Here is an 18145-nt window from a genome sequence, read left to right as displayed (position 1 = left end):
AATATTTTCTCTCAATTTTAATCAGAGAGTGTTATGTAATATATTTGTTATTAAATTAGTAATATATGATACATAATATAGGTGTATTTCAATTTCAATTTTAATATTTCAATTTTAATTTTAATGCAATTAAAGAATATCATGTTGCACATTTTGATCGTCAAATTAGTAATTAGTCATTGATATTGATGATGATATATAAAATAGATAGAGTGGTTGAAGGAATTAGAGAAATAGAGAAGAAGAGGGAAGAATAGAGAACTATTTAATTTTGAAGGAAAAGATTTGATTTCAATTGCAATGAGGAAGTGACATATGACATATTTTGGTTGTAAAATTAGTAAGAAGGAGTGAAGAATTTATTAATTTTTGAAGAAAAAATTTGATTTCAATTACAATGAGAGAGTGATATATGGCACATTTTAAGATTTAATTTCAATTACAATGCGAGAGTGATATATGACACATTTTAGTTGTAAAATTAGTAAGGAGGAGAGGAGTATTTTTTTAATTTTGGAGAGAAAGATTTGATTCTAATTGCAATGAGAAAGTGACATGTGATATATTTTAGTTGTAAAATTAGTAAAGAGAAGAGAAAAATTCTTTAATTTTAGAGAGAAAAATTTAATTTCAATTACAATTAGAGAGTGACATGTAGTATATTTTTGTATAAAATTAGTAAGAAGGAGAGGAGAATTTCTTAATTTTAGAGAAAAAAAAATTGATTCTAATGACAATAAAAAGTGACATGTAGTACATTTTAATTATAAAATTAAAAAATATATAATAGATTTAGGGGAAAAAAAGATATCAAATAATCTTTTGAGACCGACTCAAAAAACGCACGTCCTCAGTTCCTCATGTGATCCTTAGGATTGAACTTACTGCTTATATATTGAGTTTACCGAGTGAAAATATGCCAGACTAGATATTCTTAACAAGCCAATTTTACACTGTAGTTAATTAGTCTAAGTCTTGTGGTTTGTTATAGTTTTTTTTTTTTTGTTAAATATCAAGTCTGATATGTTATTAAGTTTGACCTAAACTAAAGTCTATTAAAATAAAATTAAAATCGTCCTCAATTTTTTTTTTATTAAAATCATTCTCACCGTTATAAAATGTTATAAGATTATCATTTTTTTAATTTTAGACTAAAATGTCCTTAGTAAAATAAATTAAAAAAAAAACCCTCTTCCCTTCACCCTTATTTCTCCCCACCTCTATTTGGCTTTTTGCCCCTAACTTACCCACACGAAAAAAACAAAAATCAGAAGGAGAATAGAAAACACGAGGGAGAGAATGAGAGAAAAGAGGGGGGTGGGGAGGGGAAGAGGAGGGACGAAGACGCCGGCATAAATAATAAGGAGAGCTCGCTGGCGTAGGTGCAGCGCTAGCCTTGGTTCAGCCTCTTTGCAATGCTGCACCTGCCTTTTCCTCGTGCTGCACTGTGTCTCCTAATTCTGCCTCCTTGCAGCGCCGGCTTGCGTTCTTCCTCCTTGCAGCGTCGTGCCTCCTTTTTGCCTCCTGTAGTGTCGCCTCTTCATTCTGCCTCCTCATCGTGCTGCACCTCCTTTCTACTTTTATTCTGCTCTTTTTCTCTTTTGTTGAATTTCTGGTTTATTTGAAAACAAAAAATTGGTTTATTTTTAAAAAAAAATTGTTGCAATTGATTCTGTTATTATTGAATTTGTGTTGTTATTTCATTGTAATTACTAATTTGTAATCGTATAATTTTTGTTGTTGCTGATTTTGGATATGAAACTATAGTGATAATTGTTGTTTAATCTAAAACTTCTATTAATTTATTGTGGTTATTGCTGTTGCTAAATTATTACTAGTGAGTTGTTTAAGTATATAAAAAAAAAACAGAAGTAGAAAGAAAATGGTTGGAAATAGTGTGGTGGGTGGGTGATAGTGATTTGGACACAGTTAAAGTTAGATTTATGATAGTTTTATTGTAGTAAGAAAAGAAAAGGCCAAGATAGTAGTGTGATGGAGGTGGCCAGGCTTCCTTATCTTTCTCTGTTCTTTGTTATTTCTTTTTTTCTTTTTTTTTTTTTTAATTTTTTAAGAACATATGCATGAGGAGTTCTTTTTTTTTTAATTTATGTGGTTACTAATTTTATGATTGTTGATGTTGTATTGTTAATTTATTTTGTAACTAGAATAAAATCCATGCGATGCGCGGGTGGTAACTTAATGATAGTATATAATAAATATTAAAAATTGTTAAGTTTTGTAGAATTAAATTAAATACGTGTAAACTAAAGTTAAATTTGAAAGGTATTTTATTTAAAATAATTTGTAGTACAAAAGATTTGGATATTGGAGTTGTACGAAGTAACATTTTTATTTGGTGGTTTGATTTTTGCATTTGTTTTAGTTTATGGACTTAGTCTTTTTATGTGGCACCCATCCTCCTTTTTTATATTGGTTGTTGTTTGAGTTGTTGTTTTCTTCTTTCTTTCGAAGATGTGTCTTGAATTTGTATGATTTTCTTTCTTCTTAATCTCTTGATGTGCATGCAGTTTTCCAATGACATCTATAATAAAAAAGAACAAAAATATGTAGAATTTTTTTTTAAATAAGTTATTTTGAATAAGAATATATAGTTGAAATAGTATAAAGTAAAATTACCCGTTAATATTTTTCTCTGACCTACTTTTCTGACGATGTTTCAAGTAATGCAAATTCAAAATAGTGTTAGAGAATGTTTAAAATTGGATCTTTAATTTTGTTCACAACAGTTGTGAGTAAAAAGTTTGCTTTAATTGTACCTTTAATTGGTCTATACAAATCATTTGTATCTTCTATTCTCAAATTTTTTATAGTATAGACTTTTCCTTCTTGTAAAAATGTTTGAAATTTTTTCATCATTTTTTTTCACAATTACATGAAGAGGTGTTCCCTGCAGTGTTAGTAAATCATAGTTAATAATTAGTTAAAAAAATTGATTACATTTTTTTAAGTTATTAGTAAAGGAACAATGAATAGCATATTGAAAGAAGTATAATTTTAACGATATTAAATTACAATTATATATAAAGTATTATAAAATAATATAAAAAGTATAAAAAGCAAAAATAATTAAAGTATTTTGTTCGTAAATTCAATTTAAAAATACAATAAATATGTTTGTTTTGTACATTGTCATCTAATATAATCATTTCTAAGCAAAGAGACTCATCTTCATTTATGAGTGTTAATGTGAACACAAGAATTTCGATAAACCAATTGTCGATTTGTTTGGTGATATTGTTTAAAGAATGATGCTTCATTGAATAAGTTTGAGATGTTGTATAGTTCGGAAAAGGAATAGTGATAAAAGACTTATGAATAGTTCAAATAGTATAGATTTTGAATATTTGTAACGTAAAATTTATTATAATTAATAATATTATTATGACATTTGTAATATGGATGTTTATTATATTTAATGAGTTATTTATAGAAATTAATAAATTGTTTATTGAGGTTATAAATTTATTGTATTGTTTATTAACGGTAAGATATAATAAATATAGGAATATGAATTCAATGTTTGTATAGTTATAAATTTGGTTAGACATTATTAATTTCTAATTATTGTCATTAGTAATTTTTCACCATAATTTGCATATATTTCTATTACTTATATATTCTTTTGTATATTTCATTTTTTTTGTTGATTTGGAAATAATAGTTGATTTGGCAAAAATTGAGTGATTGATTCTAAAATTTTGTCAAGTAAGCGATATTGCTGACATGGTATTAGTAGAAAAAGAAAAATGTCTTGAAAGTAATGTGAATAAATTTATTCATTTATTTTTGTATATTAAGAATAGATTAATGATGTTGGTGGATGTTTTATTTATTTTGTGGTTGGCAATAAGTGATGAGGAAGAGTAAGAGTCTTAGAGAGAGAGAGGGGCTCAGTGATAATGAAGGAGATTGGGGTTAGTGATGTGGAGAAAGACTTTTTTTTTAAGAGCTTTTTAATTATACAAGATATTTATATCATTATTTATATTTTAACATATTTCACGTGCCAATAAAACTAATTTGTGAACATGAACTAGATCTATTAACAAATTTAAATTTTAAAATAGTCCGGGCCCAAACTTATTTTATTTTAAATGAGACTAAATACAGGTCAAGTTATAGACCTCCAGCTATCTAATCTATTTTCACTGCTAATTGATTTTACATTACATTCAGAGGCAATGCGTAGTTGTGTACATTCACTTTTATATATACATGACAGTGTCGAAAAGATGCCAAATGAAAATTAAAAGCCAATACACTACCAAGATCAATCTATACGATGAATTCAAACTACATATGCAATAACTTTTCAGATGTTACATGTGCTTAGATAATGAATTATATAACTTATTACAAGTGATGAGGCTACTTTATATATGATCGGTTGAAACAAAGACTGGTAAATTAAAAAGATTAACTCAAATTCTTTTACTTTATTTAAAAGCTGTATTAGGATAATAAAACACAAGAGGGAAAACTTAGGTGAAAACTTAGGTATAGTCAAACTCTAAGTGAAGTTAATAACTGACATCCGTTATATAAAAATTTAGTCAAATTATTTAACGGTTCTCAACTATCAATCAACTTCACGTAAAGTTGACTTGACTGCACCTAAGTTTTCACCATATTATTATTCCTTTTGTCTCTAGTTATCAAGTATCTTTTGTCATGTGGACGATTAGATTAGCACCCTTCAATCTCTCTACTCTGTGGAGTTGGATGATTTTGCTTTGCAACCTTGTGAAATATTCATCCATAATTTCTTCCCCAAATTCTGCCTTAAAAATGGGTTCGGTTGCGGCTCTCATGGTCTTGGTAAGCCTCTCTGCGAACGTGTCTTCATCCTCATTACCAATCTCCATTACACTCTCCATCGTATCATATATTGTCTTCTCCATCCTTTGAATATTAAAGGATCCTTCTTCCTCAATTACTTGCCTAACCTCTTCGGCCGTAGGAAAGTATGATGATATGTTGAATGAGTCTAACTTTCTCTTCTCAACCATATGCTGCACCATAAATCGTACCATTATGTAGGTTATGAATAAGAGTCTTAAATTAGGAAGCACGGACACTAATATTGCATGGCTCTTAAATCTTAATAATGTAATTTGGCACAATAAAGACGAAGGAGATTAGAGCTACTCCGTGGTGGTAATATATTCTATATCACTAAGGTGAAGTCGATATCTGAGAGTAAAAATAAGTCAAATCATCTAACGGCTCTTTTTAAGGTATCAACTTCACATGAAATTCACTGCACCTGAGTTTTCACCTTTTTGTATGCACATAACATAGTTATTAATATTAATATGGTGTTGCATTTACTTACCTCTGAGACCATGTCGTTGAATATACCACCAAATACCTCCCAACCTTTGATATTATGATTTTGGTCTGAAATGATGAAAGCAAGGACCATAGCACCACCAGGAATCAATTCTTCTGAACGTGATCGCAAGAACACCTTCAAGTCTCTTTGAAATTGCTCACTATACGCTTTGTGAACTCCTGGAGGGCTCTCCGATGTGGGACATATTGCTCTTTTGTTCATTGACTTTCCTGCTTCACTATTCAACTCCTTCGGAATCTGATGACACTTGCCAAAGCAAAATTAGAATGCCATATTATTATTATATACTATATATTTTGGTTAATAATATCAACGACTTTACACCTGAGAAAGCCAGTGCAAGGTGCTGGAAGAATGAAAGAAGTGAATGGAATGGTTGGGGAAGAGTCTCCCATAAAATGTGCCAGGGGTGCCACTAATAAAACATGGTCCAAATTTGTGACCAATTTCCTCTTCCATCCTCTTGTAAAAATCAGGGAGTGACTTAAATATGGTATTGAAATCATTGCCATATAGATCATTGAGGAAGAACTGGAACATGGGTGGGTCTTGATTCAAGGTTTGACTCACGGCATCAACAATTTTGACAATGGTAGATGCTACCATAAGTGTATTTGGACCTGATGAACACCCTAAATCCGCCACTTTCAAACACTCTGGTAAAGTTGTCCTATACAACTTGGTTATACACTCTTCCATGATATGATTTGTACGGAGTATTGCATTTTTCTGCATGAATGAACAATATTATTAGAAAGGTGAAAAAAAGTTCTATATGCAAGTTAAATGATTTTGAGGAAGAGAAAGTAATACTTGAAACGTAGAGTTGTTGGCGTAGCTTGTTTCTCCGGTACCTCCATTCATGTGAAGGACTTGCTCAGTTGCCATTGTTGATCATATGGAAGAGTGAAGAGAACAATTTATAATTTGCAGGGTTGTACCTAACAAGCATGGGCTTGTGTAATTTAGCATTCATCAGTAATGGCAAGTGGGTGGTGAATTGAATGTTGATCATGATGCAATGTCAGATATGTATTCGACCTCAGTTGTCAAAAGAGTAATAATTGCTTGCGTTTTGCTAAATCAATCATTCAGAGATTTGTCTCAAAATAATATATTCTACGGATGCTTTATCTGTCTACTCTATCACCTACAAAATTAACATCACTAAAGACAATTGAATTAAAAATATTAGTTTTAGGATATCATAAAATATAATTAGTTATCCCATGTATGAACATATTAAATGATTCTTTTGACAACAGCTAAGTAGGATTTCTTAAGTTGAGATTGAAACGTGAAGATAGATTCAACTTTAAATGATGTCAGATCTTGATAAAATCAAATACATTAATATTTTAATTTTTTTTATAAAATATCTTATTCACATTCTTTTTTTATTCATCTTTTTCCATTTTTATGTTTAGATGCATGGGTATTCCTATAGATTTAGCATATTCTATTCTAAACTCTTTTACTAGCTTCTTTGCATATTCTTTTTATGTAGGAAGACGCTTTAAGGAGTTTGTTTAATTTATAATCCAAAAAAAAAATATTAATTCCCTCATCATACTTTTATGTTTTATCAAATTCGCTAGGCATCAACTTTACAAAATCTGCATTCAAAAGACTTGTTAACCAAACCAAAAACAATATCATCTAAATTAAATATACTTAAACAATAATAATTTGATCAAAAGAGCTTTTAATAAATAGAATAGTATTTGTGTTTTCTCTTTGAAAATCATTTAAAAAAAATTAAACTTTTCATACTAGACTCTAAAAACTTGTGTCAAATCATAAACAATTTTAGCATGTTTAAAAACATATTGAAAAAAAAGAGAAAAGGACAAATAAGTCCTTCACTTTTTACCCTGCGAACATTTTCGTCCCTAAACATTGGAAAATACATTTAAATCCCTGACCTCCTTGAAAATACGACGAATCTGTCCCTCCGTCCAAAAACCACCGTCAGACACAACGGAAAAGTCTGACGTGGCTTCCCTTCGTCTTACCTGACATGACGGATGCCAACGTGGCACGTTAGTGAGATGAAGCATTTGGAAAGTGGACAAATAAGTCACTGGAGCCCATAACTACGTCGTTTAGATTGGTGTCCCTTAACTGCATTATCACTCCTTGACTTATGTACAATGTCCATTACACCCACACAGTTGAGAGAGAATAACATTAAGCCCTAAGAAGACCAACGATCAAACCCAAGAAGACTCTGTTTCTCCCTCCAAAATCACTACCCAGACTGAGGGGTTTTCGGTGCGCATTCGTTGTCGAGGAGGGAGAACCATTTAGTGTTGTCCGATTTGTCGTCTTCGTCACCGGAGGTAAGAATCCATTTCGCTGCTTAATGTGTTGATTTTCAGGTTCTATGGTTATGGAAGTAAAAACTGTTTTGTGAAAGGACTGTTTGTGCATGGTGATAGTAGTGGCTAAAAAAGTATGTGCGTGGTTCCCGTGAGAGTGATTGAATGTTAGGGTTTAGGGTGTTCTTGGTTGTTTTTTGTTTTCGGTTTTTGTTTGAGGACATTGCTATTTGAGTGTACGCTTTTTTGATCATTGGTTTTTGTGTTTTTGTTTAGGAAGATGGTTGATGTGTTTGTCGTGCCAGTTTTTCACCATGGAGGTAGTTTTGTTAGAACGAGTGATGGAACCCGTATTTATCAGAATGGGAAGGTAGAGAAGTTTCCCGAAATGGACCTGGATTTTGTGAATTTTGGGGACTTGATCACACTATTCAAAGGTTTGGGGTACCAATCGTACAATGCAGTTTATTGGTATGATCCAACGAGTGCTGATGTTGAGTCGGGACTGCACATCTTGACGGGGGATGCAGGTATTAATGCCATGCATGAGAACAAAATGAAGAATGCACAGACGAATGAGTTTTACCTGTACTTTGACCACCCAGTTGATGAGCATGAGATTGTGGAGGATGGTGGAAACAAAAGTAAAGGTAAGAGTCCTATGTTAGAAGAGGTTCAGAGTTCATCTTCGGACGATGGGTATGAGAGTATGGAGGATGAGCCCTACAAACCTCCACCACCCGGATTTGAAAGTGAGAGTGATGATAGTGCTGCTGACAGAGTAGGGAAGAGGAAGAGAGTTAGTAAGACAAAGGAAAACATTGTATCGCCAAGTAAGGCATCTAGAAAGAAGCCAGCTGCAAAGAAGACAGGTGTAAAAAGGAATAAGTGCTGCTGTTGCATCCATGGTTATGCATGGAGTCAATCCACAAGACATATGCTCATTGTATTCAGCCTGTGCCAAGTCAGGAGTTTTGGACAAGGACCGAGTATTCAAGGCCGGATCCTCCCATCATAAAGAGACCAATAGGCAGGCCAAAGGTGCACAACAGACAAAAGGATCCAGCTGAGCCAATGATGCAGCAGGGTGAAAAGCTTAAGAGGTCATTCAAGGTTACTTGTAGTAAGTATGGTGCAACGGGACATAACTACAAGACTTGCAAGGGGACTCCCTCTGACCCCAACTGAAAACCTAAGACAAAGAAGGTTAAGAAAGGTTCCACATCTCAGGCATTGACAGTCCTCCCACTCTCACAGTCAGCTCCTACTGATAGTGTAAGTAAACTGCTATAGTCCTAATATTTCTTATTAATTTATCACAATGGATTTATGTGTCTTCTTTTAGTGTTTAGCTATATCATGTGTCTGATTTTTGTATGCTAAGCATTGTCTGTATGTAAATGTTTGGACAGGATGCTCCATCTACTCAGGATCACAGTATACCTACTCAGCCACCCATGCCTGATGTCACCCCTGGTCATTCTAACCCTGTGGCAGCAACAGCAGTAGCTCCCCAAGTCAAGCCAGGTCCAGTTACAAGAAGGACACACTTTAGGCCTCTACTCCAAGTTCCATCCACAACCCACCAAAACGCTCAAGCAACTCAATCAGAGATGAGGCCCAAGCAAAGGATATTCAGGCCACCAGCTCCACTAAACCCCAGTCCACTCCCACCTCAAAGTCAGCCAAATCCACCTGGCCCACATCCTCCTCAAGTCATCCTAGGACCAAATGCAGCAGCTACCCAGGAGACATTAGCACCAACAAGCACGACTACAACTGGCATGTTCAAATTCATCCCTAACCCACCTTCTATTGTGCCAAAGAAGTGAAAAACCGTGTGACTTTGGGCATTCTACTATGCCTTGTATTATGTTTTAGTAAACTTGCTTTTGTATTTTGGCTGAGTTTTAAGATCTGTGATGTTGTGTTTGTGAGGCTGACTTTTGATTTGTCATGTTCAGCTTCATCTTCATCAAACTCTGTACTTTAGGAGGCTATATCATTTTGGAAAGCTTTAGGAAACTCTTTCTGTTATCGAACATCATCTTTCGTGGATTATGTATGCTACTTTTAAGCCTAATTCAGCGTTTTCTTGTCTATGTACTTATTCAAAACATAATTTGAACATACTCATATAATAGCTACAGTTGCATTTAGATTACAGGATGCATAACTTGCCAAAATAGCATGATTCAATACACAAGAAAAAACTCTGTACATCCCTTTCTCTATCATGATGTCATTACTACATCTCTCAAGCAACAAATACATAAAAAGCAACAAATATAGCACATATAATCACAGTAATACACCAAGCTAATGGATTCTTCTTCTTCTCTAAAGCAACAATCTTCTCTTCCAAAACAGCCATTCTATGATCTAATTCCTCTTCCTTTTTTACATCTTCAACATGTTTCCTGTCACAGATGCAACAATTGCTTCCTATTCTGGGAAGATACTCATCGAGCCAAACAAAAAATTTGCAATGACCTTCCTTTCCCTGTCAAAATTCTCAATGATCAGATACTATTTGTAACCATCTAACATCAGACCAAAGTCAAAATTCCTTAACTTACCTTATAGAATGGACAACCCAAGAAGATTCTGTTAGGGTTACTAACTGTCTTCGACATATACATTATTGCATAAACTCTGCAGAAACACCTCGGTACGACGGCGACGTTTCCATCTCCAGCATGAAGCGCAGATGGAACTGAGCTTGAACCAGACTTCTCTTCTCTAAATTCACTTACGCATCTTCTTGAGGTTGATGATGCCCCTGCGTGGCCATTGTTAACATACGCAGAACTCTTCTCCTCACACCACCCACCAGCCTGAACGAAGAAGCCAAACGAATTTCAAGATTAGGGCACCAATCTAAACGACGTAGTTATGGGCTCCAGGGACTTATTTGTCCACTTTCCAAATGCTCCATCTCACTAACATGCCACGTTGGCATCCGTCATGCCAGGTAAGACGAAGGGAAGCCACGTCAGACTTTTCTGTTGTGTCTGACGGTGGCTTTTTGACGGAGAGACAGATTCGTCATATTTTCAAGGAGGTTAGGAATTTAAATGTATTTTCCAATGCTCAGGGACGAAAATGTCCGCAGGGTAAAAGGTCAAGGACTTATTTGTCCTTTTCTCAAAAAAAAAATATGTTTAAAATTAGGAGGTTGAACCAGATATATCTTTTTATTTATTATACCAATTAAAAAGCACACTTTACTTTCATTTGGTATAATTTAAATCCTTGAAGGCAGCATAAACGAGCAGCCACCTTAGCTTATTGCTTCCATTTGAACAACTAGAATAAATGATTCATCCAAATCTATTTTTTCTTCTTGATCATATCTTTGAGCCACAAGTTTTAATTTATTTCTAACAATCTTGTCATCTTTTTTAAACTTGTTTTTGAATAGCTATTTGGTTCCAGTGACTTTCTTATTAGAAACCAAAATCGAAACCTTAGTCTTTTCGAACTCCTATTTCAACTGTTCTTTCATCGCTTTAATCCCATGATGGATCAACAAGTAACTCTTCAACATTTTGAAGTTCAATTGTTAAAATAAATGCAATATTATTTAGTTCCAGCTTTGCAGAAGATTTTGTGGTAATTATGTGTTGAATCTCTAATAATAAATTGTTTAAGATAATTCTAAAGGAGTTTTCGTCCTCTCAATTTAAAAAAATTTTAAGCCGATTTTGTACTACACTTTTTGAAGTTTTTCAGATACAATGATTTTTGCAGAAATAAGAGATAATTCTATTTTGTCCTTTAAATTTTCGACAGTTGTAAAATTTGATTGTACTTCAGTAATCGCACTTTGTCTAAAGCTGATTGTTACCTTTGTTTTATCTGCAATATCATATAAAGAAATATTAAAAATAGCATTAGATTCACAAAATATGACATGCATAATTGTTTTCATAATTTTAGAGTCTTTAATATAAATTTTGTAAATTTTTTTAGTTGTGAAATAACCGATGAAAATATTTTCATATCTCTTTAGATCAAATTTAATAAAATAAGTAGTTTGTAATAAAAATAACATATTTCAAATTTTAAGAATAAAATTAGAATTTAATTCAAATATTAAATACTAAAACAGTATTTTATCCTATTATTTATTATATTTTTTAGATAAAAATATCAATGAATTTAGGTATTTTGTTAGCGATAATCTATTTTTAATATATAAAAGAAGATACATAAGTTTAACCATATTACTTTTAAAATATTTTTTTCTTTTTATTAATGCTATGTCAGCATTCAGCAACATCGCTTATTTGGCAAAATATTAGAATCAACCACTCAATTTTTACTAAATCAACTATTATTTTCAGATCAGTAAAAAAATATACAAAAATTTATAATCATATTTGTAACCTACAAAGACATTCAATCCATATCCATATATTTATTATATCTCACCGTTATAAACAATACAATAAATTTATAACTCCAATAATTAATTTGTTAATTTCTATAAATAACTCATTAAATATAATAAACATTTATATTACAATTTACAAATGTAATAATAATATTAATAATCATAATAAATTTTACGTTACAAATATTCAAATTTCATACTATTTGAACTACTTATATAAGTTTCTTATCACTATTCATTCAAATGATATCAAATTTAGCACAAAAAATTTATTTCCGAACTACACAACATCTCAAATTACTCAATGGAGCATCATTCTTTGGACAATATCACCAAACAAAAAGATAATTGGTTTATCAAAGTTCGCGTGGTTCATTTATGGAAAACATTAACACCCACAAATAAAAAAGTCTCTTTACTTAGAAATGATTATATTAGATAAAAAAGTACAAAATAAAATATTTATTATATTTTTAAATTGAATTTACGAAAAAAAACTTTAATTATTTTTTCTTTTTATACTTTTTGTATTATTTTATAATACTTTATATATAATTGTATTTTAATATCATTATAATTATACTTTTTTTAATATGCTATTCATTGTTCCTTTTTAACTAATTATTAACTATGATTTACTAACACTGCTGGGAACACATCTTCATATAATTGTGAAGAGAAATATGATGAACAAATTTAAACATTTGTTACAAGAAGAAAAAATCTATACTATAAAAAATTTAAAAATAAAAGATGCAAATGATTTGTATAGGCCAATTAAAGATACAATGAAAGCAATTTTTTTACTCATAACTGTGAAAGAAATTAAAGATTCAATTTTAAACATTTTCCAAGACTATTTTGAATTTGCATCACTTGAGACATTGTCTAACAGAGTGGGTCAAAGAAAAATACAAAGTCCATCGACTAAAACAAATACAAAAATCAAATCATCAAATAAAAATATCACTTTGTACAACTCCAATATCTAAATCTTTTGTATTATAAATTATTTTAAACAAAACACCTTTTAAATTTAACTTTAGTTTACACATATTTAATTTAATTCTACAAAATATAATTATTTTTAATATTTATTATATACTATTATTAATTTACTGTCCACGCATTACGCAGGTCTTATTCTAATATATGATTAATTGTTTGTATAAAAAACTTTTATACTTACGGTGCCTAGAAACAAAATATGGTATTGCCATATAGAACATTAAGGAAAATTGAAACATGGGTGGGTCTTGATTCAAGGTTTGACTCAGGGCATCAACAACTTTGACAATAGTAGATGCTACCATATAAGTGTATTTGGACCTGATGAGCATCCTAATTCCGCCGCTTTCAAACACTCTTGGTAAAGTCGTCCTATACAACTTGATTATATAACTTGATTATATTTTTCACCATCTATTATGTTAAAATTGTCCTTTTTATATACTGAAGAAAGATTGATAAAATAATGGAAAACTTCTACATTTTTTATCAGATCATTGATAAACCTTTTAAATGTAAATTCAAAATAATCAGAAAGAGAAATATAATCACGACATCTTCCAAATCAAATGTTAAACATGAAAAAAATCCAAGATGCCAACAATAATGGTCTATCATCATCCTAGAGCCCTTGTACCTTGGCAACAAAGTTCAAAAGAAAGAATCAAAATAATTAGTTAAAGAAAACTTTAACAAACTTACCAAGAGTCGCAAGAAGCAACAAGATAGATGAGAATAACAAAGGATAAAATTGCTTGTTTAATGAGGACATATGCAGCTTTCTTGTGAGTCATGTCAAAATAGAAATATATACAGAATGCAAAATATGAGTTACTAGATAACAATCTAACATGAAAGAAACCAATGCCTCATCTTTTGAATGCATGGTATCCACAAATCATTAGGGGAAAAATCTTCAATCTCTATTATCAGGAATAAACAAAAATGTAGCAGTAAAAATTCTAAAAGAGAAGGATGCTTTAAATAAAGGTATTTATCTTGGAGAGAAAGATAAATGCTTTCTTGGAAAGAAAGATTGAACCTGAAATAGAGAAGTGGAACTAAATTGTGAAAAAAAAGCCTGATTGAACAGCAAAGATTAGATCCAAAATATTTATCTTCAGCAAACCAAGTTTGTGTTTGATGTACTATCAAGTTAGGAGATGAAGTACAAAAAGGGCAACGATACGAGTTCACTCTTATGGACAAACCACATTAGCACAAAAGCAGTGATACCCTTCTTACTCCTGGCTTCAACATCAGCACCTTTCTTCACCAAAACCTCTGCCATATCAGCACAAAAGCTTCTCTATGAATTTTTCACGTATTTGTGCATGATATTAGCATACCCTTCTTCATCCTCTGCATTCAAATCAATCCCTTTCTCCAAAAGCACATTGGCCATATTCAATTGCAAAACTTCAATCCTGAAAGAACAAAAAATGACTCCTTTTACATAAACATCTCTGGACAAGGATCTGCATAAAATATCTTGATCTTCTAACACCATAACTAACAGCATTTGAATAACTGACTTAATATTTTTTATACATTATATTAATTTTAATGGATAAAAAAATTAAAGTACTTCTCCTAACTATTTTAATTGGTTTTTTTTATTCGATTGTTGTATGTATTCTATTCCAAAATACATACAATAATCCAATAATAAAAACCCCAGGATTCCTGCAGTAGCTGTATCGATAAGTGGAGACAAGTCTTATTTTTAAAAAGTTTGATTATTTGGATTGCAAGACACTTTATGGGACAATTAAAAAAGACATTACTACAAGTTTTGTACTATTCAAGGTACTGTTGATTTTATCATTGGTACTGGCCAATCATTGTTTGAGGTAATTTAATTTCATTAAAATATAAAAGGTGCATGCTATTGTGTCTATTATTATAGTTAAAATAACTTTTTTAGTAGTAAGAGTATCTCTAATACTTAGTTTTAGTTTAATTTGTATTTTAAATTTTATAAGATGTCACATAAAAATTAATTTGAAATTTTATGTGAAATTCATATAAAAAAATATATATGTAATAATACTTTTTAAGTAATGTTAAAAGGTGTTTGCTCCTGTACGATAATAAATTTATACGTACCGATACGTTTAAAATTTAGACAAATAACAATAAGCCATGCAGAATTTATTTTTCACATCAACATCTAATTATCTTTTAAAAAAATATATATTATATCACTACTTTTACTAAAATATCCTTATAATTTAATAAAAATAAAAAAATTTATTTAATTTTTTAAAAGACTTAAATACCCTTTTCTACATGTTAGACAAAAATTACCCATTAGGAAAATTTTCGGTGATTATCTTAATGGGCGATGTATAAAAGTCGATTGTAAGTCGAATCACCCACCTCATAATTTGCTAATGATTGCATTAACTGTAACGACCTCAATGTGGGAACACTTACCAAGCTCCTATGGCTCCGTCTGCTGCTGCAGTGGCTGCTGCGCAGGCAATAGTCGCTGCCCAAGCACTTCAAATAAAATAGAATATTAGTATCCCAATATCCAGAGCGATTTCAGTTGATCCAGTATATACAAATCTAGTCATCGATCAAATAAATAGAATATTAATATCCCAATATCTTTCTATATGTCAATATCTATAATCTCTAATATACTCATAGTCATAGGGTGTTATATTGTTTGTTAGTGCTAAATGAACGAAATGTTGGTTGTAAAAGGTTTCCTTGACATATATTGGTGGTTGTGCTTGCTGAAAGACATCAGATGATAGTAACTAATTTTGGAAAATTTAAATTCATCAAATTTATGTATATAAACACGGTGCTAGTTGATGTTTTCATTTTTCATTAAACAGATGTTCTATCTTCTATATTCTGCCAGAATTATGGTCTTACTATCTCATTATGCTTCTTATAGTAAACTTGACAATTAAAAACTTAGCTTTCCTCTATAGGTATTGGGCTTGCCAGAGACCGTGAAAGCAGTATGATTTCTTTCTTGAAACATTGAATCTATGATTGGGACTGCTAGCCTGTGTGACTTGAAAAACTGGTGGCAATTCAATGCTTGGTTGCACCCTAGCTAAAATGCCTCTTACTAGAACATTGCATACTTCTTTAATCTGTGGCTTTTCATCAATAATAAATCCTGTGCCAAGATAACACAGACAATTGAAAAACTAATATCGCCAACATATATATTAGCCCCCCCAAAAACTACTAGGAAGTTTCTATAAAAGATATGGCTGCAGAATTTATAAGACCTCATCAGCTCAAAAAATCTCCCATCTAATATTTGGAATCTCAATATTATCCTTTGCATCCTTCTCCCGACATGAATAGAACATTTGTATATTAGTTCTAGAAATCTAATAATCTATCTCACTTGCTGCTTGAAATTGCAATACAAGTTTTATCAATTATATCATTTTCTAAAAAAACAAATATTGCATAGTACAAGTTATTAGAAGGTTGAAAGAATATAACGGGAGTGGATCCTCTCTAATGGAATAAAAACTGGATAGTGTCTAGTGTAGGATCTCACCCTTCATTGCTCTCTCTCTCCTATTTAATTTTGGTCCCACTTATAGAATTAAAGGTGAGAGATCACACTTTATTCTTTCAAGTGTTAAAAAAAATGGAGAGGATCCATTTCCGAATATAACAACCGAATGAAACCATGGGTGATAAACAATGTAAATTGTGAAACCAAGTGAAATCAACAATGAAGTTATCCTTGATATATGGCCTATACTCCTTTCTAGTTTTTCTTCAACAGAAATGGGGGGAAAAGCATGCTGCTTCAGGGTATGAATGATTAATAGAAGAAGTAGCATTCTCTGTGTGCGCTGTTTGTTTTTCTCTAAAGTATGCATTGCTTTTGCTTGTCTTATCACAATTATTCATAGTCTTGGTTTTTAGTCATATCATCGGAATTTATGTTTTACAGTATTAGTATGATATTTCATTTACACCCTAAGATTAGTATACAAAATTTGTTGGTTGACTTTAGAAGATGTCAATATATATGATTAAAATATGTAAATTAATCAGCAATGTTATTTGAATTATTATATAGCTTGTAAAGTTCATTTGAGGATGTCATTACATAGCCACATAGATGATATTTTATAATAATGATTTGTTACGAAAATGGACATTGCAGCAAATCTCCTTAATTTACATAGCCATCTGGTTATATATTTCACGTTATAATCAATTGTTGGATTTATCTGCAAATTTATCTAAACAGATAAACTTAAGTAAATTATCATATAAAATTCTTTGTATAAAAATTATACTCAAAGTATTACTTTGTTTCTCATATCTTGGGACAAATGTGTATACCATTGCCTGAAAAAATGGCATAATGGAAATAAAATAGGTATCTCTATTCTAAAAAAAATTCAAATTTATTTTTGGTATACTTAAGAAAAACTTTTTTTTTTAGAATTTGGCAATAAAGGACTAAAGGTCATCTGAATTGGGAGTTTGACAGAGCCCAATATTTTTCATTCTATGCTATTTTTTTTTTCTTTTTTAATGTTCATCTCAGGTGCAAGATTTACACTTTATTATTTCTGATTTTTTTTTTAAGTGGGATAGTGATACACACCTTCTTTCTGATCACGTTGTCGATCCTATCTAGTAGGACAAAATTTTACTTTTTGCGTATCTTTGTCATTAGCAAATTCAATCAAACTTAAAAGTGAAGGTTTTGGTCCTTATTTATATCACGAAAGACAAACCACACTGGAGTATTGTCTAGGAGCAATTTAGTGAAGGCCTACAATGAATGGCTGCGTCCTTTCCGCACCTTGGTGAGTGGGATTATGAATGAGAACACGAATGATTATGATCAACTAGCAGTTGACGCTGTGTGTACTTTGAACCCACTTGAACTTGTTTTGTATCGTTGCATTGAGCTTGTAGAAGAGAAGTTTAAGCAATCTACCACATAAGTTTTTTTTTTTCACCAAAGTTGTCTTCTTTTCTGAAACATTCCCTCAATGGGAATAGTTGGTTTCAATATTAATCTTACTT

The 18145-nt window shown here is 31.3% G+C and overlaps 2 protein-coding genes across 2 annotated transcripts; one reads left to right on the top strand and one right to left on the bottom strand.

The window, feature by feature from the left end:
* Positions 1-4637: 4637 nt before the first annotated feature.
* Positions 4638-6266, bottom strand: LOC107476651 (probable caffeine synthase MTL2). The gene is made up of 4 exons (XM_016096501.3): positions 6191-6266; positions 5702-6106; positions 5357-5614; positions 4638-5033 (listed from the first exon to the last, which is right to left on the bottom strand). Exons 1-4 carry the CDS (start codon positions 6263-6265, stop codon positions 4677-4679), a joined length of 1095 nt encoding a protein of 364 aa, XP_015951987.1. The 5' UTR covers position 6266; the 3' UTR covers positions 4638-4676.
* Positions 6267-7978: 1712 nt separating this feature from the next.
* On the top strand, positions 7979-9530 carry LOC107477035 (pollen-specific leucine-rich repeat extensin-like protein 1). The gene is made up of 3 exons (XM_016097001.1): positions 7979-8572; positions 8653-8811; positions 9111-9530. Exons 1-3 carry the CDS (start codon positions 7979-7981, stop codon positions 9528-9530), a joined length of 1173 nt encoding a protein of 390 aa, XP_015952487.1.
* The last annotated feature ends 8615 nt before the right edge of the window (positions 9531-18145 follow it).

Source organism: Arachis duranensis, chromosome 3 (assembly GCF_000817695.3).
Source record: "Arachis duranensis cultivar V14167 chromosome 3, aradu.V14167.gnm2.J7QH, whole genome shotgun sequence".
Classification (NCBI taxonomy): Eukaryota; Viridiplantae; Streptophyta; class Magnoliopsida; order Fabales; family Fabaceae; genus Arachis; species Arachis duranensis.
Note: the sequence above shows the minus strand (reverse complement) of the source record. Positions and strands in the feature narration are given on the sequence as shown.

Coding starts and splice junctions, on each gene's coding strand:
- LOC107476651 (XM_016096501.3), bottom strand. CDS start 6,265: ATGGCAACTGAGCAAGTCCTTCACATGAATGGAGGTACCGGAGAAACA. Junction 5,615..5,701: donor CCTTGCACTGGCTTTCTCAG/GTGTAAAGTCGT, acceptor AAGTGTCATCAG/ATTCCGAAGGAGTTGAATAG. Junction 5,034..5,356: donor TCAACGACATGGTCTCAGAG/GTAAGTAAATGC, acceptor TTTATGGTGCAG/CATATGGTTGAGAAGAGAAA.
- LOC107477035 (XM_016097001.1), top strand. CDS start 7,979: ATGGTTGATGTGTTTGTCGTGCCAGTTTTTCACCATGGAGGTAGTTTT. Junction 8,573..8,652: donor CAGCTGCAAAGAAGACAGGT/GTAAAAAGGAAT, acceptor CATTGTATTCAG/CCTGTGCCAAGTCAGGAGTT. Junction 8,812..9,110: donor AGCTTAAGAGGTCATTCAAG/GTTACTTGTAGT, acceptor ATGTTTGGACAG/GATGCTCCATCTACTCAGGA.